This window comes from Hemitrygon akajei, chromosome 15, assembly GCF_048418815.1.
Source record: "Hemitrygon akajei chromosome 15, sHemAka1.3, whole genome shotgun sequence".
NCBI lineage: Eukaryota > Metazoa > Chordata > Chondrichthyes > Myliobatiformes > Dasyatidae > Hemitrygon > Hemitrygon akajei.
In genome coordinates, this window is record NC_133138.1 from 45,055,502 (window position 1) to 45,076,967 (window position 21,466).

Genomic DNA, 21,466 nt, shown 5'->3' on the forward strand with positions numbered 1-21,466 from the left:
GTACTGTAGTAGTATTGGTAGTGTTCTAATACATAATTTGTTACTCAGTTAAACAATAGTTTGTCTTTTTTGTACCTTTTTAACTACAGTGGATTCCTGTTAATTGGGACACATGGGGACCAATACATTTTTGGCCCAAGTTGGCTGAACTTTCATAGAAATAGTTAAAAAGAAATTTAAAAATGACAAACTACCATTTAAATGAGTAACAAATTATGTATTTAACTGAACAAATTAGTTCTGAATTGTCTTGCTGCTTATTTCTTGCCAACTATCAGTGAGAAAAATCACTGCATTTGAACACAAAACACATGCCAGTGGCATTACTTTAAAACTATTTGTTTTAATCATGGTGTACTGTTAGAGACTATAGTTAGAAACTGTTGACAACAGTCCCCTGTCCCAATTACAATATAGTGTCTCAAATAAATAAAGGGAATCCTGGGTATTTTTCGATTAGTTTTTATTCTTTGTCCCAAGTAATCAGCTGTCTATATTAACTGATAGCCCAATCAATTGGAATCTACTGTGTTTCTATGAAGCTTCAGCTAATTGTTGCATCTGCTTAACTGGGCCAAAATGTACTGGTTCTGATGTGTCCCAATTAACGAATTGACTGTATTTTGTGACGTTGAATATAACTGTCCTGACTTCTAATTTACTTTGTGGATTAGACCTCTGCTTGAATTGTGTAAAAGTAATACAGTATTGAGGAAGTGTACCTTTCTTGGTTTATGAAGGTAAGTGTACATTCTTGTAACATATTCTGCTTCAAACTAAAGACCTACAATTATCTTCAGGATTTCACTGCCTTCACATACTCATCACTTGAAATAGTCAATGACTGGGTTAAAAAATCACTCCAAAGGCTACTTTTATTTGATTAAAAACAATACAATATATATAAGAGACTTTCAACATGAGCAGTTAAATATTGATATACTCAAACGATATTATTTAAACTGTGCTAGTGATTTGAACAACAAAGTTGAAACAACTGTAAAAGTTGGCACAATGGCACAGCTAATAGAGCTGTTGCCTCACAGCACCAGAGTCCCAGGTTCAATCCTGACCTCGGGTGTTGTCCCTGTGGAGTTGTACATCTTCCTAGTGGCTGCGTGGGTTTCAGCCTGAGGCTCCAGCTTCCTCCCACTTCCAAAACATGAATAGGTTAGTAGATTAATTGGCCACTGCAAACTGCCCCTAGTGTGTAGTTGAATGATAGAATCTAGATGGAGGCGGAATGAGATTACTGTAGGTTTGGTGTAAATGGGTATTAATAATTGGCAGACATTCATGGGCCAAAGGGCCCATTTCCATGCTGCCTCTCTACAAGTCCAAGTTGGAAGAAAATCAATCTAGATCTTAATGCTTTTGAGTATTAACTTTTGTCTTCTGAAAGTAATGTTCTTAGAGAACTTGAATTCAGAATTAAACAGCTTCAGATGAACAAAGTGAAGCTGTGTGTGACTTTCAAATCCAGATGAATCAAACACTTACCGGTAATTATGGAGCGACACACACAAAATGCTGGAGGAATTCAGCAGGCCGGGCAGCATCTAGGGGGTGGGAGGAGAAGTACTTTTTTCCATAGATGCTGCCTGGCCTGCTGAGCTCCTGCAGCATTTTGTGTGTGTTGCTTGGATTTCCAGCATCTGCAGATTTTCTCTTATTTGTGATTTAATTATGGAAATCAGAAGTAGATAATAAAGGGCAGAGAGTGACTGTTAAATGTTTGCAAAATACAAAACTGAACAAAATAACCAGGAATAAAGTGCCAGCTATCGGATAGACTGACCTCATGGCTTGGGTTCTGCTACTTATTTTGTTGTCGAAGGTTAGATGAAAGATTTTAACTTCCAGGTTGTAATCCACAGAGGAAGTTATGTAAACATGGTTGTATGTTTTTAATTAGACTTTTCACATTTATTTGTATTTTCATCATAGTTCAAATCAGGATTGACAGAATCCTCAGTAGCAAGAAAAGTAATTGATCCACTGCCACGGCCAGTTGTCAGTTAACCCTAACCCATAAGGGACACATTTCTTAAAATAAAATGCTGTGATTTTATCATCCAACTTGTGCATTGTTTTCCAATAATGGATACATCTCCAAGCATGAGACCGGCTTCAGTTGCTGAGTAGATACTTCCTGCAGATGATTACTGGAGGCTGCTGCATGCTCCACCAATGCACATTCCATTTAGTGTGGATTCAGTCTTGTTCCTCCTTGTTGGATTTCAGTCTGTTTTCATTCTTCCCCTCTTCATTGCCTTATTGTAAAAGGCAATCTAATTGTGCACAGCTAAATAGACTGGTTTTAAATACTATTGTATAAATTAATTCACTTGTTACCTTGTCTCAAACATTTTTTGCCAAAAGGTTGATTTCTGTTAAGGTACATTAAAACTGATTTCAATTATTTTTTGAAGTTTTTGCCAAATTTATCACTGAGTTGCTGAATGAGATGTGCTAACTCCCCTGTTGCTTGTGACTTTTCCTCCAGGAGTTCATAGCGAAGACTAGAAATGTCCTGTTTGATCTCCTTAAGTTCTCCTGAAATAGAAAGGTAACATTAGGTTGCTGGTTCTGAAAATATAGGTATATAAAAATGAATATCAAGCACTTAAATTATAACTTGTAAAACTTAAAGACACCTCTGCAATTTTCTTAGTGAATAGTGAAAGGACAGGGCTTGCTATTTGTCCCTAACAGGAAGTGTGCAGTAGAACAGAGGAATCTGGAAAGTTGTGTAACAGGTAGATAGGTTGGAAAGAAAGATTTTGGCACATTGACCTTCATAAATCAAAGTACTGAATACAGGAGTTGGGATGCTAAGTTGACATTGTTGAGGCCTAATTTGGAGTATTGTATTCAGTACTGGTCACCTACTGGCAGGAAAGATAATAAGATTGAAAGAGTACAGAGAAGATTTACAAGGATGTTGCTGAGATTTGAGGACCTGAGTTAGAGGGAAAGATTGACTAGGTTTGGACTTTATTCCCTGGAGCATAGGAGAAGGAAGGCAGGTTTGGAGATTTATGTAAAAATAATGAGTGTAAGTTCAGGCTTTTTCTACTGAAGTTCAGTGAGACTAGAACTAGAGGTCATGGGTTAAGAATGAAATGAAAGGAGAACTTAAAGCAGGAACATTTTTACTGAAAGGGTGATGAGTTGAATGTGGGTTCAATTTCAACATTTAAGAGAAGTTTTGATAAGTACATGGATGAGAGGGGTATGGAGGGCTGTGGTCTGGGTGTGGGTTGATAAGACTAGGCAGAATAATAGTTCAGTATTGCCTAGATGGGCTGAAGGACCTGTTTCTGTGCTGTAGTGCTCTATGACTATGATTAGCAAGATAATTAAGCCATTATGCACAGAAATAAATCATTTATCCCACTGAGTCGGTGTTAGCTCTCCGTGCAGTCCGTTTAATGCCAATGTCTTGCTGTATATCTGTGGCCGTCTTTCCATGATCTCCCTCTCATCCTCCTTTACAGAATGCCTTAAACTTGTATATCCTAGTCAGTTATTTGGAACATATTTTCTCCCATCTTGTACATAATTGTTTAAAGCCCACTCAAACCTCCCTGCATTTCAACCTGGTTGCTAAATCTCTCTCACTACACTGTTTTGGTAAATTTCCTCAGCTTCACTCAAGGACATATCTCAATCTTTCTGAAGTGTAGAAACTGGAAATGAATATCAGATTCAGGCTGTGATCTTAGGAGAGCTTTATAAACGTTTGAGATAGCTTTTCTGCTCTTCTATTCTCACTTACGAAGCACAAAATACCATGCACTTGGCTAGCTATACTCTCTATGTCCTTCCATCTTAGGTAATTTGTGCATAATGCAGATTCCTCTGTTTCTGCATACTCTCCAAAACAATGGCATTAAGTCTATATTGCCATTTAGCATCTCTCTAACAACATTAAAATTTCAGTGGCTAGCTTTCTGCCTATTCTGAGAGTCTGTGCCTTGTTGTGGTTAATTGGTATCACTGTTTGGAATCGATGGCAAATTTTGAAATTTTACATTGTAATCAACTCCTATAGTGAAGAAAGCTGTGATCTTTAACACTGTCCATTTGGGAACAATGTCAATTGCCATTTTATAATCAGGAAAAAAATAACCATTTATATTTATTTGCTGTTGTCAATCTTTAACTAATACAAGTCGTTACCCTTCTGTTCCATGAGCCTCTGCTTTGTTAACTGACTGGAACATGAATATTCCTGTGTGGTTACGCAGCAGAAAAAGTTGAAGGGAGCAGATAAGATATTTATGTGGAGTATGTATATGTGATGTAATACCATATGTTAAACCTATTTAGAAAAAACTAAAATCCAAAATTCACTGACGGCGATAATGATGTAAACAATGTCAATCAGGACATTAAAAAGATACTGAACCCAGATTTGAAGAAATTTGATGTCCAGAGCTGCAGAGTGAATAGGATTGGCTGGATTGCTTTAGATTTGATGGGCCTAGTGAACCTAGGCTTAAGGAGAATCACAAATGTGCACCTGTCTGGATTACAGTGATAGCTTGCTAGGCTCATCTTTTTCTCATAACTACCCCTAGAAGAAGACAATGGATAAAATTCAGTTTACTATTTTTATTTCAAGCTCTTGTCTATAGGATAATTGTTTGACCCTTGACTGCTTTGCCAACTTTTTTTTTTGAAACATTACAAATGATTAGCACCTGCACATCCATCCTGATATATAGAGGGCCTATATGCTCCAATGCATACTTCATTTATTAATTATAAATTTTCTATATACACTTTTGTGCAAATAAAACAGAGACACTCAGTTCTACAGCTACTCTAAAGCATGACATTATTTTTTAAAAAAGTAACGTGGATGTGAGCTTCAGTGGCAAGGGCAGCATTCATTGTCCATCACCGATTGAATGGGGTGCACAGTCTGCATCCAGGGCCATGTAGACCAGATTTCGTAAGGACAGTAATTCATCGGTTACCATTGTAGCAATAGTGAACAATCCACTGGTTACACAGCCCGTACTGCTGAGTTTACTTAGTTTTAAATTTCATTGTTAAGTGTTTAAACTTGTCTTCAGCTCGATTATCAAAACATCCAAACTCTAGTCCATTGGTTAAACACTACACCAGAGTTGAAAACTACTTGCCTTCATTAACTTCATCATTTTCTCTGTCAACCTGTGCTTTCAGTACATATCGCTTTATTAACCGTTTCATAATTCTCTGTAAAATGTTAAAAAAAATAGTTAATTTATTACACAATACAGTTCTACTTCCTATAAAGAATTGGTATACATCCACAGATCTGAATATTTGAGACATTTTGGCATACTCTTATCAAGATGCAGTACTTTTGATGAATAGTGAGTTATAACTCGAGGCAAGAGTCTAGATTTCCAGCATCTGCAGAATATCTTGTACTTATGATTTGCTACTCTAAGTCTCTTCATGGTATGCCTACCTTGAAGTTTAAATCATCTTTTTGGGAGTTCAGTGAAACTCTGGCACTGCTCCCCCTCTGCTGTCCTCAGACTCTTCGACCACGTGCTCACCTAGACTCACACCTATTACCTCCTCGCGTGTCGTCCTCTTCCTCCTCTTCCCCCATCATCTTATTCTGGCATCATCCTCCTATCTTTCCTGTGCTGATGAGGTGCTTTGGCCCGAAAGGTCTGTGTATCAATTTTCATAGAAGCTGCCTGACCTGAGTTCTTCTAGCATTGTTTGTGTTGCTCTGAATATACAGCAGAATCTCTTGTGTTTATAACACTCATCTACATTCATTATCTGCAATTCAAAGCTGAATATTTGCATGCTGGAATACTTTAGATGAAAATATTTATTCAAATCCTCAAATACGATTCTGTCAGCAAAGTAACATATCACTCAATAGCGAGGCTTTACATAAAGTTAAAAGCAACATACTGAATCCAGTCTGATAACGGAAGTCAGATTTTTCCTTGAGCAACAAGTTTGAAATGAACCAGCTGGTATGTAAATGTTTTCAGGTCAACTGTAAGGTTTCATGCTAAATGCAGTTGGAAAATATATCTCAGTCTTGGATCCATTAAAAAAAATACTCAAGATTTTTTTGAAGTGCAATGACATTTTAAAAGATGGAACGTTTCTTTAATGAAACACTCAAAATGCTGGAGGAACTCAGCAGGTCAGACAGCATTTATGGAAAGGAATAAGGAGTTGATGTTTTGGGCTGCGATCCTTAGGACTCTCTGTGATGTAATCTTTTGAATTTAGGCAAAGATGATGAAAGCTGGAGGGGACTGCCTTTTGGATCAGATTTGAGTGTTCTTTTTTTAATTTACTGAACACAGCAGTCAAAATGAGAGAGAAATATTTTCCATTTCCCAGCAATGATAGCCTCACCACAATGAGTAACATACACCAGAATCATTCACTTAATTAACTTAATGGAGAATATATTGCATCTTAGGGAGAAACAGGCCTAAGGATAATTAGTCCATGGGTGTATTCAGTTACATAATTTGCTTTCATTTTACCATTATTGCTATAGAGATATTTCAGATCATGACACTGACCATTCTTCCTCCCCCCACCCCACCCGATAGATGCAGCTCAACCTGCTGAGTTCCTCCAGCAGCTTCTTCATCCTATAAGAAGATTGTCCTTCCATTCCCACAGCCAGTATTTTTCATGATTATGCAAAAGAAATTAACCAGTTATTCATTACTTTTCTCTGGGAATTATTTGTAAAAGCACCATCCTTCAAAGGTAATTAAATGTTTATGAAGCACTTTGAGATAATGGGTAATGAATGTAATATGGTATTAAATAATGGTGAGCATCTTTCTTTAAAAACATCAGAATAAACTGATTATGGAAATATTCAAGATTATTATATTGTAATTTATTTGTTTGCATTGACTATGCATTAGCTCTGTTTAATTACTGCAGCATGATTCATTCTTTGTATCTGGCAGTTTTGTATCTTGCAGATTAGGTTGGATTTCATACAATTGAATGTCTCCCTCTGGAGGAAAATAAGCAATGTAATACTATCGGAGAATTTTCAGAATTAACTAACCTGATATCTTGTTGGATTGCTAATGGGCTTTTTCAGACCTCCTCCTCCGTGTCCAGGATTGGATTGATAATGCTGACCTGGCTAGAATACAATTAAATGTTGATTTATCATCAGAATCTGGTTTATTATCACTGATTTGTATAACATGAAATTTGTTGTTTTGTACCAGTTTTGTGCAAGACAAAATTACTATATACTACAAAATAAATAAACTGCAAAAAAAAGTATTCATGGGTTCAGGGACCATTCAGATATCTGATGGAAGTCAAGAAGCTGTTCTTGAATCTTTGAGGTACCATTACAAACTTGTACATCACCTGATGATACTATGATTTCCATTTCTGAAGCTGCTGTGCTAGCAGCCTTCAGGAGGGTGAACCCACAAAAAGCTTTTGGCCCAAATGGGGTAATCTGGCCAAGAGCTAAAGACCTGTACAGATCTTTAATCTCTCTCTTTAGCAGTGTGTGATACCCACCAGCTTCAAGCAGGTTTCAATTATACCAGTGGCCAAGAAGATTATGGTGACCTGTCTCAATGATTTATTGCCCAGTAGCACTTGTATCCACAGTGATGAAATGTTTTCAAAGGTTGATGATGAAAAATTAAGTCTTGCCTGACAAGTGACTTAGATCTGCTCCAGTGTACCTACTGGAGCAACAGAAATGCCATCTCATTGGCACTTCACTCAACCCAAAAGATACATACATCAGGATGCCGTTTATTGAGTGAAAGAGACATCCTTTTAAAAAAAATATATTTATTTATTAAATTTTAGAAAATTACAAAGAAATGTGATAATAAAATAGTAAGAAAAATAATATTGACCCTCCCCCCCTTAACCCTTATCTAAAGAAAGAAAAAAAAAGAGAGAGAGATTGCCTGGATATCGGAGGATCCCCACATACTCCATGGAGTTCAAAATAATTCAAATATTTATTTTTACTTTCCCCAATTACTTTATAATTTTATCTTCAAAGGACCTATGTATTTAATCCTATCTTTTGTAAGTATGGGAGCGAAATTTTCAAAAATATATCATTCATTTCTTAAATTGTATGTAATTTTTTCAAGTGGAATACAACTATGTATTTCATTATTCCAATGATCCATAGTTAAATATAAATCAGACTTCCAAGTAACTGCGATAACTTTTTTGGCTACTGCCAATGCAATTTTTATAAATTTTTTCTGATACTTATTCAATTTAAGTTTCGGTATTGTCCCTTCAATGTCTCCTAATAAAAATAATACTGACTATGTGGGAGTTGTACTCCAGTAATTTGTTCCAATAAAAGTCTTAAATTTATCCAAAATGGTTGAATTTTAAAACAAGACCAAGTAGAATGTAAAAAAGTACCAATTTCTTGATTACATCAAAAACATTGGTCAGACATATTTGAATTTAATCTATTTATTTTCTGTGGTGTTATATATAATTGATGTAAAAAATTATATTGTATTAATCTAAGTCGAACATTTATTGTATTTCTCATACTATCAGAACATAATCTTGACCAGTTTTTTCCATCAATTTTAACATTCAAATCAGATTCCCATTTTTGTCTTGATTTATGAATTCCTGATTTAATTGTCTGTTTTTGAATCAAATTATACATACAAGAAGATTTTATATATAAATGGGAATCCAAATGGATAAGGGAAAAAAAAGAATCTCCTATATTAAGACACTTGATTGATTTATGGAATAAGGTAAATATGGACGATGAGATAAGGAAATCTTTATTAGCAAAAAGTACTTTAATTCAAAATAGGCTTATTCCTTTTACAATGGATAATAAACTTTTACATAATTGGTTCCAAAAGGGGATTAAATATATAGGGGATTGTTTTGAAGGAGGTATATTGATGTCATTTGATCAATTAAAAAATAAATATAAAATATCAAATAATACTCTTTTCTGTTATTTTCAATTAAAGGCTTATTTACGAGAAAAGCTGGGTCAAACAATGTTGATGCCAAAATCTAGTTAAATAGAAATATTAATTCAAAAAGGAAAAATTAAAAAAAATTATATCTTGTATGAGAGAGACATCCTTGAGATGTACCAAAACTAAGTTGGCTTATTTAAACAAGAACAATGTTTGGATGTGAAATAATTAACATTTCCTTAGTAGAATGACAAGGAAAAATAATGGATTTTATTTAATTAGAAGAGAAAACTGGAAATAGATTTAGAATTGAAATATTTTAGACTACTTTTGTAACTATTTAAAATTGTGATAAGGCCACAGCTTAGAAAATTCAATTTAGTAACTTACCTTAGAATTCAGCATACCCATTTCAAGGTCAGCTTCAGATTTTTGCACCTTGGATTTGCACAAGTGAATAAGGCAGATTTTAATTTTGAATATAAAGTAGTAAACTGACTTTGGGCTTGGCACAAGGTTAAATGGAGCAGGCAGAGTTCTCCCTTCATCAAAGTATGATAGCCAGAGCTTAGCTCGAGCAAATTTCCACTCAACATCTGCATCCTCCTGTATGAATAAAAAGATTTTACTTCATGTAGATGATACATCAACATTGCTTTAAAAAAAAATCACTTCTTCATAGAGCTTTATGGCACATTTTAATTCATGCTGGCCAAGTAGACCTGTCTAGATTTACCCACTTCCCAACCCTTGATCAGGAGTCTGGTAGCTTAAAGTTTTTCAACTACTCATCCAGGTGCCTTTCCAATGTACCGAGTGTTCAGCCAGTGGGTTATTTCTTAAATTCCCTCCCCTTCAACCACTGACCTAACTAATTGTCCTGTGTATTGATCGCTCTAAAAGGGAATTGATCTTTTTCACCCCTTAGTGATTTTGCATATGATAACACAACTTCACCATAAGAAGGTAAGCTCTGAGTTCAGTTGCAATAATCACTGCATGTAATAAACAGCTCCTTTAATTCATCTGTCTGTCCCATTTCATGTATTTAATGACAAAACAATGTCTTGGGGTTTTTTGTTTTAATTTACTGACTAATGTATGAATTAGGATTATGAAATAATTCCAGCTATGTATAATAGCACTAAAAACCAAATTTAAAAGAGAACGGTTAGGCAACAATATGATAAATCAGTACTTTGTAAGGTAGTGCTCAGTGTTGTACCACTCCACTACACAATCTGGATTGTTTTTAGGCTGCACAAGCTCTCCACAACTTGGTGTCTCTCTCTATAGAAACATGTTCAATAGTGGTTACTGGCTTGTTACCAGAGAGAAATCTCAGGGCTAGGAAGGTCTATGCAGGCAAACCAAAGGAGGAAGAGATGGCTGTTAACGTTGCTGACAGCAAGATCCCTCTCCACACTGGGTGATTTATGCTGATGGAGGACTAAGGGAAGGTAGAGATTAACACCAGGTTCCCAGCACAGTACTAGGAAGCGCAGGGGTTCACACCAGCTGAATGCTTGGGCGTCAGGACTAAGCATTATACTAAATCAGTGCTTTGTGAGGTAGAGCTAGGTGGTGTACCAATGTACAGACAGGATGACTGTCATTGCTATATGATCTATCAAACTTGAGTGAAACTTCAGCTGCAATTACATTCCACTAGTTTCAGATTACTAAATGCAACAGTTGTATCATATACATACATTTAATTCTTACATGTGACATATATGTGGGGTGTGTCAGGAATGGACAGGAGGAGGAGTATAGGAAACTGATACAGGACTTTGTGATATGGTGCAACTCAAACTACCTGCGTCTCAATATCACCAAGACCAAGGAGATGGTGGTGGACTTTAGGAGATCTAGGCCTCATATGGAGCCAGTGATCATTAATGGAGAATGTGTGGAGCAGGTTAAGACCTACAAGTATCTGGGAGTACAGTTAGACGAGAAGCTAGACTGGACTGCCAACACAGATGCCTTGTGCAGGAAGGCACAGAGTCCACTGTACTTCCTAAGAAGGTTGGCGTCATTCAATGTCTGTAGTGAGATGCTGAAGATGTTCTATAGGTCAGTTGTGGAGAGCGCCCTCTTCTTTGTGGTGGCGTGTTGAGGAGGAAGCATTAAGAAGAGGGACGCCTCACGTCTTAATAAGCTGGTAAGGAAGGCGGGCTCTGTCGTGGGCAAAGTACTGGAGAGTTTAACATCGGTAGCTGAGCGAAGGGTGCTGAGTAGGCTACGGTCAATTATGGAAAACTCTGAACATCCTCTACATAGCACCATCCAGAGACAGAGAAGCAGTTTCAGCGACAGGTTACTATCGATGCAATGCTCCTCAGACAGGATGAAGAGGTCAATACTCCCCAATGCCATTAGGCTTTACAATTCTACCGCCAGGACTTAAGAACTTTTTAAAAGCTATTATTAATGCTTTTTGAGATAGTGATTTAGATGCATATCATATTTTTTTACTGAGTTAAGTATTGTATGTAATTAGTTTTGCTACAAGAAGTGTATGGGACATTGGAAAAAAGTTGAATTTCCCCATGGGGATGAATAAAGTATCTATCTATCTATCTATCTATCTATCTATATTAACTTGAATTGACATGCAGTAAATTGAACTTGAATTCTCCTGTTATATGAAGAATAAATAAATTTAATTAAGTTGATTCAGCCAAAGGCTCATTATAGAGAGGTTAGGAGCCTTAAACATTTTTAATAAAGAAACAATATGATATCTAAACAGAAAAAGCTATGATTAGAGTGTAGATGACAGTGATTAGCTAAAGGAGATAGTTAACTAAAAGGCATGGATTTGTTGGGCTTAATTACCTTTCTGGTTGCCAGACTTTTGTTCTAATTTCCATCCTCCTTTTCTGATAATGGGGGGGGGGGGGGAGGGGGCAACGGTGTGGAAGCTCAATATTTCCCCGCTGCTGCATCAGGACAAACATTGCTCTTAGAACATCTAGCAGCTCTGGGTGTGATGAGTGACACTGATTGTAGACTGGCAAGCAAAGATGGGAAATCCAAATCTGGATCAATGAACATTTATTTAACCAACTGAGACTAATACAAATACCTGGGGATACGAATTGACAATAAACTGGACTGGTCAAAGAACACTGAGGCTGTCTACAAGAAGGGTGAGAGCCATCTCTATTTCCTGAGGAGACTGAGGTCCTTTAACATCTGCCGGACAATGCTGAGGATGTTCTATGAGTCTGTAGTGGCCAGTGCTATCATGTTTGCTGTTGTGTGGTGGGGCAGCAGGCTGAGGGTAGCAGACACCAACAGAATCAACAAACTCATTCGTAAGGCCAGTGATGTGGGGGTCAAACTGGACTCTGACGGTGGTGTCTGAAAAGAGGATGCTGTCCAAGTTGCATGCCATCTTGGACAATGTCTCCCATCCGCTCCATAATGTACTGGTTAGGCACAGGAGTACGTTCAGCCAGAGATTCATTCCACCGAGATGCAACACAGTGTCACAGGAAGTCATTCCTGCCTGTGGCCATCAAACTTTACAACTCCTCCCTTGGAGTGTCAAACACCCTGAGCCAATAGGCTGGTCCTGGACTTATTTCCACTAGGTATAATTAACTTATCATTTATGGTTTTATATTGCTATATTTCTACACTATTCTTGGTTGGTGTGGCCAATCTTGTTGACTCTGGTCACTCTTGGACTGAGTCTCAATTTCCTTAACTATAATAAAGTGGCTACTATTTATCATCTTCAATAGATTTGCTCTGAATTCTCATTGTTTTTAATTTTGAGCTGATTCCTCAACCATCTGCAATTCCTTTGTAATTAAATGTTTACAGTTACATTTCATACTGAATGGACACCAACTATCTGGTGCGTTTTATACCTTGTATTTTGAATAATCATACTTGGAATTAATTTTCTAAAGAGAAACATTAAACATACCTCGATTTCTTGATAAGAGCTATTGATCATAGCTATTAGCATATTGAGCAGCACCACCACCATTGTAACATTGTATACTCCATAGAGAATGTATCCAATGTTCTCAATAAATTTATGATCATACTTGAGGACAACGGATATCACTTCTGACAAGCCAAATATTGACCAGAATAAGGTTTTGAAACTCTCTTCAACACTAAAACAATAGAAAAGAACATTAAACAGATGGTAGAAAAACAGGAAGAACAGCTTTAGAAGCATAATTTAAAACACAAATAGAATCCACAACTGGACAGGAAATCAAAACTGGTACTTATTCAGTGATGTTAATGATTGGAGTTAAGCTACTGTAAAAATTTATTGTTTTAATCGATGAGAATTAGTGAAGATTTGAATTGAGCTCTTCAATATTGGCTCAATATTAGAAATGCAATCAATAGCATTTAAGTGGGACTGATATCTTTCAAAGGTGCTGATCCACTAAGTTCTTGGATGTGTTTGGTCATGGATTTTAGCATTAATGAAGACCATGAGACTAGGAATGAATTAATTTACACCTTTAACACCTTGAGCAGGTGTCAGGGCAAAGTAGGGGTGCACCTTGTTCATCAAATGGAGTAGGAAGTCAGAGGTATGACCTAGATTCCAAAGTAGACCCAATTTATTTTACATATAGTTTAAAAGAAAACAAAGGGATAAATTGAATTTTTTTGTAGAGATGATTATGTAACTAACTCCTGAATTTCAAGATTTTTCACTGTGACACTTCCATATCATCAATTGTCTGCACTTAATGAATCTTACTTTATTTTGTTTTGGTAAGGGAATAAGCTTACCAGCTTTCAACAAATTGAGTCAGGCAAAACATATCAGTGCACTTCCCCAACTGGTTACACTGTGGTTGAAGGATCAGAATACATACAGCAGGAAAGTCAATTTCATTTCTGAAGAAGTATGAAATTGTAATCAAATTTTGGCCTGTGTTAGAGATGATAACATGCATTAAATGATCTAATCTTATTTGACGTAACAAAAGAACAATTGCTAAAATGATTGAACAGGGAAGGTTTAACCAATTTGTAGCCCGTGAATAATGGAAAATTTATTCACTTCCATCTGTGTTAAAATGAGCATCTTCAAGAATGTGATTTCTTATTGCTGAGTCAGTAATCTTTCATAAGAATTAATAATTTTAAACTTCGTGCAGACCAGAGGTAAGTATACATTTAAATGCTATATGCCTGTTTCAACATGTATCTTTGAAAGTTTAGTAATCAGAATTATTCCTGAGAAGAATCATATTAAACTTTCAGGTTTTTGGACACTAGTTATGAACAAATATACACACAATTAATTTTTTTTTCAATGAATAAGGAACAAGGCTGGAAAATATGACACATTTTGAAAATGAAGTTAATAATTTCTGATTACAAGACTGGGAAACCAGACTATTAGAGAGTAAGATTTGAGTTTTCCAGAGTAATAGACATGCAGAATTGATAAGCAGTAAATTAAAAAAAAGGTAAGTACGAAATGAAAATCTAGTTATGAACAAGGCAGAGATGACCAAGGTAGCCCTGCATAGAGAAAATCGAAACTTGTGCAGATCAGAAACAAGTGAAAATCTGCAGATGCTGGAAATCTAAGTAACACACACAAAATGCTGGAGGAACTCAGCAGGCCAGGCAGCATCTATGGAAAAAAAAGTACGGTCAATGTTTTGTGCTGAAACCCTTTGGCAGTACTGAAGAAAAAAGCTGAAGAGTAGATTTAAAAATTGGGAGGGGGGGGGAAGAGATAGAGAAATACAAGGCAATAGGTGAAACCTGAAGGGGGAGGAATGAAGTAAAGAGCTGGTAAGCTGGTTGGTGAAAGAGATACAGGGCTGGAGAAGGGTGGGAGGGGGGTGGAGTCTGATAGAAGAGGACAGAAGGCCATGGAAGAAAGAAAAGGGAGAGGAGACCAGAGGGAGCTGGTCTGTGTGCACGTTGATGAGATGAGAGGGGGAAAAGGGGATGAGGAATCGTGAAGTAGGGGTGGGGTGTATTACAGAAGTTCGAGAAATTGATGTTCTTGCCATCAGGTTGGAGGTGACCCAGATGGAATATAAGGTGGTGTTCTTCCAACCTAAGTGTGGCCTCATCACAACATTGGAGGAGGCCATGGACAGACATATTGGAATGGCAATAGAAAGTGGAATTAAAATGGGTGGCCACAGGGAGATCATGCTTTTTGTGGCAGGTGGAGCGTAGGTGCTCGGCGAAGCGGTCTCCCAATCTACATCAGGTCTCACCGGCAGCGCTGGACACAGTATATGACCTCAACAGGTTCACAGGTGAAGTGCCACCTCACCTGGAAGGACTGTTTGGGGCCCTGAATCGTAGTGAGGGGGGGAGGCGTAGGGTTCCCTGGCTCCCACCATCTTATTTTACTATGTATGTCCAGTCCCTATACACTTTCATCCCCCACCAGGAAGGCCTTAAAGCTCTGAGTTTCTTTCTAGACATCAACCAATTCACCACCACCACTATCATCCGCCTAGCGGAACTTGTCCTCACTCAAAATAGTTTCTCCTTTGGCTCCTCCCACTTCCTTCAAACAAAAGATGTAGCCGTAGGCACTCACAAGAGTCCCAGCAATGCCTGCCTGCTTGTTTGCCATGTGAAACGGTCTATGTTCCAAGCCAACACTGGTGACCATCCCACACTTTTCCTATACTATATTGATGATTGTATTGGTGCTACTTCCTGCATCCATACTGAACTTGTTGACTTCATCCACTTTGCTTCCAGCTTCCACCCTGCTGTCAAATTTACCTGGTCCATTTCCGACAACTCCCTCCCCTTTTTTGGTCTTTCTGTCTCTGTCAACAGCTTATCAACTGGTGTCTATTACAAGTCCATGGGCTCACAGCTACCTAGACTATACCTCCTCCCATCATTACTTGTAAGAACACCATACCCTTTTCTCAATTCCTCCATCTCCACCACATCTGCTCTCAGGATGAGGCTATTCATTCCAGAATAAAGGAGATATCCTCCTTCAAAGAAAGGGGTTTCCCTTTCATCATCAACTCCGCCCTCAACCACATCCATTTCACAAATGTCTACTCTCACCCCATCCTCCCACCTCCCTACCAGGGATAGGGTTCCTCTTGTCTTCACCTAACACCCCACCAGCCTCCACGTCCAAAACATAATTCTCTGCAACTTCTGCCATCTCCAGTGGGAGCCCACCTCCAAGCACATCTTTCCCTCCCCCACTTTCTGCTTTCCTCAGGGATCGCTCCTTATGCAACTCCCCTGTCTATTTGTCCCTCCCCACTGATCTCCCTCCTGGCACTTAATCCTTGCAAGCTGAACAAGTGCTACACCTGCCCCTACATCTTGTCCCTCACCACCATTCAGGGCCCCAGAATGTCCTTCCAGCTGAGGTGACACTTCATCTGTGAGTCTTTTGGAGTCATATACTGTGTCCAGTGCTCTTGATGTGGCATCCTGTATATCGGTGAGATCCAACAGAGACTGGGAGACTGCTTCACTGAGCACCTCTGTCTGCCGGAAAAATCCAGTGGCCACCTATTTTAATTCTACTTCCCATTCTGATAATTCTATCCTTGGCCTCCTCTGTTGTGATGAGGCCACATCCTGGATCCTGGACTTCCTTCAGATAGCCAGCAGGTGGTAAGAGTGGGCTCCCTCACCTCTGCCTCTCTGACCCTCAACACAGGTGCCCTTCAGAGTTGTGTCCTAAGCCCCCTTCTTTACTCTCTGACTGTGTTGCCACCCACAGCTCCAATCTGCTAATTAAATTTGCTGACGTTACTACATTGCTAGGCTTAATCTCAAATAATAATGAGGCAGCCTACAGAGAAGTCGTCATCTCTCCGACACAGTGGGGTCAAGAAAACAACCTCTCCCTCAATGTCGCAAAAGCAAAGGAGCTGGTTGTGGACTATAGGAGGAATGGAGACAAGCTAACCTCCTTTTGACATCAGTGGATCTGGGGTTGAGAGGGTGAACAGTTTTAACTTCCTCGGCTTCCACATCAGCAGGGATCTCATGTGGTCTGTGCACACCAGATGTGTGGTGAGAAAGGCACAACGGCGCCTCTTTCACCTCAGACGGTTGAAGAAGTTTGGTATGGGCCCCCTACAGGGGCCCATTTGAGAGCATCCAGACTGGCTGCAGTCCTCAATTGCAGGACTCTGCAGAGAGTGGTGTGAACAGCCCAGCACATCTGTAGATGTGAACTTCCCACTATTCAGGACATTTACAAAGACAGGTGTGTAAAAAAGACCCTAAGGATCATTGGAGACCCGAGTCACTCCAACCACAAACTGTTCCAGCTGCCACCATCTGGGAACTGGTACCACAGCATAAAAGCCAGGCCCGACAGGCTCTGGACAGCTTCTTCCACCAGGCCATCAGACTGATCAATTCATGCTGATACAATTGTATTTCTATGTTATATTGGCTGTCCTGGTGTACATACTATTTATTATAAATTGCACATAATGTAAAGATTTTTACTCCTCATATGAAGGATGTAAGAAATAAAGTCAATTCAATTAGGTTGGAGGGACACCACCATATATTCCGTCTGGGTAGCCTCCAACCTGATGGAATGAACACAGGTTTCCCAAACTTCTGGTAATGCATCCCCCCACCCCCTTCAACATTCCCCATCTCCTTTTCCCTCTTTCATCTTATCTCCATGCCTGCCCATCATCTCCCCCTGGTGCTCCCACCCCCCCCCCACCATTTTCTTTCTTCCATGGACTTCTGTCCTCTTCTATTAGATTCCCCTTCTCCAGCCCTGTATCTCTTTCACCAATCAACTTCTTAGCTCTTTACTTCATCCCTCCCCCTTCAGATTTCACCTATCTCCTTGTGTTTCTCTCTCCCCTCTCCCACTTTTTAAATATACTCTTCAGCTTGTTTTGTTCGGTCCTGCCGAAGGGTTTCGGCCTGAAACGTTAACTGTACTTTTTTCCATAGATGCTGCCTGGCCTGCTGAGTTCCTCCTGCATTTTGTGTGTGTTTCTTGCATACCTAAATCACAATGGCTCTTCAGCTGCTGTAAGTGTGCAATGAAATAAAGGAGTCAATTGATAGAAAAGGAATTGTATTTAATTTTGCATGGTTTTGTCAGAAGTTTAGCTTTGAGAGAAGGAAAATTTAGGAATTACTTTCACAGTGAGCTACTTTGAGGAATTTCTTGATGGACGGAATGGCATTTTCTATTCCTCATAGATTCTCATTTTTTCCCTCAAACAGGAAATGATTAATATGCTCAAACACTTTGTGGACATTTTTGTCTTCAAGGTGGTGCTGGTATTTTATGAATAGGGACGCAATCTTTCTGAAATTACAGAAAATGGAGCTATCTGTATAGAGAAACTGGCTGTGGATAAGTGCTGTTCACTCAAAAGATCATACAATCTATGAATGGCAATTAATAATAAGCAATAATGCCCAGCTTTTTAAACTCATTTGCATTTTAGAAATATTTGCCACAGTGAAAATGAAATGGATTGAAATCAGTCATAAATATTTAATGCATTACATGAAATCTGTTCCTATTGTGGAAATTAGATTTTAATTTCAGTATTATGAAGCAAAAATGTGCATTTACTTACGTTGTAAAAGCTGGATTATATTTTGCTCCCAAATAGTATGAATAAAGATTAAACATTCCAATCATGAAGGCAACAAACACCATAATGAATATAACCATGAATTTGAAAATGTCTTTTACAGTCCTTCCCAAGGAGATCTGCAGAGGGCCAAAGCTTTCATTTGCTGGTAGAATGTAAGCAATTCGAGAGAAGCTTAACACAACAGCAATTGCATAAAGTCCTTCTGATATGATTTGTGGATCAGATGGAAGCCATTTATTCCTAGCTGGGAAAAATGAAGAAGAAAACACATTTCTGATGAGAAGTACTTGCCCGTGCTGATATAGAAATAAATATACAAGTTAGTAAAGAGGTGCTTCTTTGTATATAGTTTAGAAATTTCAGAATTAATGTGAGAAAGATTAAAATTCTGATAGCATCACAGTGTGGCTTTTACTTATTTTTCACTTTAATGAATTTAATAAATCTGTCATGCTCCAATTACAAAGAACCCTGGGGAAAATGTATCTAGAAGATTGTGTTTATGATTGGTCTTCTCTACCTAAAGAGGGGTATACTTACAATAGAGTGAATTCAAGGAAGGTTCATCAATTAATTCCTGGGGTGGAGAGTTTGTTATATAAGGAGAAGTTAACTGGACTGTGCTTAAAATCTCCAGAGTAAGAAGAATGAGTGGCGACTTATTGAAATGTACGAAGTTTTCAAGGTGCTCGACAGACCAGAGTTCCATCACTGAAATGTCTAGAATCAAGGTTTCAGTCTAAAAATGGTAGGCTATTCAGGGCAGGGTACAGAAGAAAATGGGAGAATTATCTGCTGAAGAGGTCCATGGAGCCACAGACACTGAGCATACCTAAGACTGATCAAATTTATTTTAGATATTAAGGGACATACAATCATTAACCACTTTATTAGATACAGGAGGTATCTCAATGGGTTCTGTGTTCATCGATGCTCTTCTGCACATCACTGTTGTAATGCATAGTTATTTCAGTTACTGTCACCCTTCTGTCAGCTTGAACCAGTCTGGACGTTCTCCTTTGACCTCTCTCATTAACAAAGCTTTTCTGCCCACAGATGTTTTTGCACCACTCTCTGTAAATGCTAGAGCAGGAATTCCCAAATGAGATCAGCAGTTTGAGATACTCAAACTCACCACCCCGCCCATCTGGCACCAACAATCAACCCATAGTGAAAGTCACTTAGATCACATTTCTTCCCTTTTCTGATGTTTGGGGTGAACACCAACAACGAAACATCTTGACCATGTCTGCATGCTTTTATGCAGTGAGTTGCTGCCACGTGATTGGCTGATTAGATATTTGCATTAATGAGCAAGTCTACCTAGTAAAGTAGAAACTGGGTTAGGACAGGAAATTGGCATTGAGGTAGAAGATCAACAGTGACCATTTTGAATACTGGAGCGGACGCAATAGGCAAATAGCCTATTCCTACTCCTAGTTTCCATATCAATGTATACCAATGAACTGGAATGTGAATTCTAGTTCACATTTAGAGCTCTTTTTTAGAGTTCATAATTTAGAGTTCTAGTTAGTGCTGTGGTCAAACTAAATACAAGTAGAAATTTACTTCTTTTAAGGTTATCAGTGAATAAAAGTGTTTTTAACCACACTATGGTCTTTATCATTGCTACTTTTTAAAATTAAAATTAATTAATGATCTAGCTTCCAAAGTAAGATTTAGTTCAAGCTTCTTGACTATGAATACAGCAACAGAACACCAATGTTACCATTTCCACATGTGTACCACACACACTATCACTGTGTTGTTATACCTTAGAATTCAAATACTTAAAAAAATTTGTAATATTTTGCCAAGTGCCATTTTGTGAAGCCATCATAGCAGGATTGCCTTGAGAGGAAATGAAACAAGCAGCCTGTTCTGCAGCTACAGGAGACAACAAGTGCCTGTTACTTGACAACTTAAAAGCAGGAAGCGAGCCAGGCTGATGTGTCTCTTGGGGATCTATGTGCTCTTCTTTCAAAATTTGCAGTGATGCTTTTTCTTGTCTCTGTGGTGTCATTTAACAGACAAAACAGTGCAGTAAAGCAGGCATAACACTCTCTCTCGCTAACGAATTCCGATCAAAATTTCAGTCATTATTTAGGCAAAGGTAGTTTGTGCATTGATCTAAAGCTACACGCAGACACTATATCTAAGAATATCCCCTGGCAATAGATTAGAATGCAATCATATTCTGCAGTGAGATATCTCATATTGAATAATAAAGATATTAGCAGACATAACAAGGGTCACTAGGCTTTCTCCCCAAGAAGCATTATTATGGAGCCCGGTCCTGATCCTGATCCTACTGTCTGCCCAAAAATCAAATTAACTTGCTTTTAGAATGTAGCATAATGTAAAATAATTGCAGATGAGAAAGAACGTTCAGATGAAAAAGAATCTTGTGCTTTCCCAGCGTATATGATGAATAAACCCTTCTTGATACGGATACTGATTTTAACTGACGTTTCACTGCCGAACTCTGCATCTTCATCAGGGATGATGCCTGGGCATGTCTAGTCTGGTGGTATTAATACCCCCATTGTCCATCCCTCCTGATTTGTTAGTCCTCATCCAATCAGGTTTCCACTGTCCCACCTTGTTTACAATTGAATTCCAGCTCTTATTAGAGTGAGCCCTTCGTCTTTCTTAAAATTATTTTCCTCCAGTTTTATTTCAATGGCTTCCTTGACCAGGTGGTCCCAAAGGCAGATATTTAGCTCAGCTTAGTTCATCTATTTAGAAATAGCTCAATTGTTCTTCAGAGCTTCCAACTATTTCCTAGTATGTATTCAAAATATTTACCTTTCCCATTTATTGGGAATTTAATTTCCACCACTAGATCAAAGGTACAGGAGGAACTTCCCCTTAACTAGTTTGCAAGTACAGATT

At 38.2% G+C, this 21,466-nt stretch overlaps 1 protein-coding gene across 1 annotated transcript in view; it reads right to left on the minus strand.

Moving 5' to 3' along the window:
* Positions 1-859: 859 nt before the first annotated feature.
* The window catches only part of LOC140739307 (short transient receptor potential channel 7), a 246,136-nt gene continuing 225,529 nt past the window's right edge, over positions 860-21,466 (minus strand). Inside the window, exons 7-12 of the mRNA XM_073067474.1 lie at positions 18,551-18,815; positions 12,910-13,105; positions 9,354-9,569; positions 7,073-7,153; positions 5,157-5,232; positions 860-2,556 (exon numbers count right to left, since the gene is read on the minus strand). Of these exons, the coding sequence (XP_072923575.1) occupies positions 2,420-2,556; positions 5,157-5,232; positions 7,073-7,153; positions 9,354-9,569; positions 12,910-13,105; positions 18,551-18,815 (971 nt within the window). The 3' untranslated portion in view covers positions 860-2,419. The remainder of the gene's footprint in view (positions 2,557-5,156; positions 5,233-7,072; positions 7,154-9,353; positions 9,570-12,909; positions 13,106-18,550; positions 18,816-21,466) is intronic.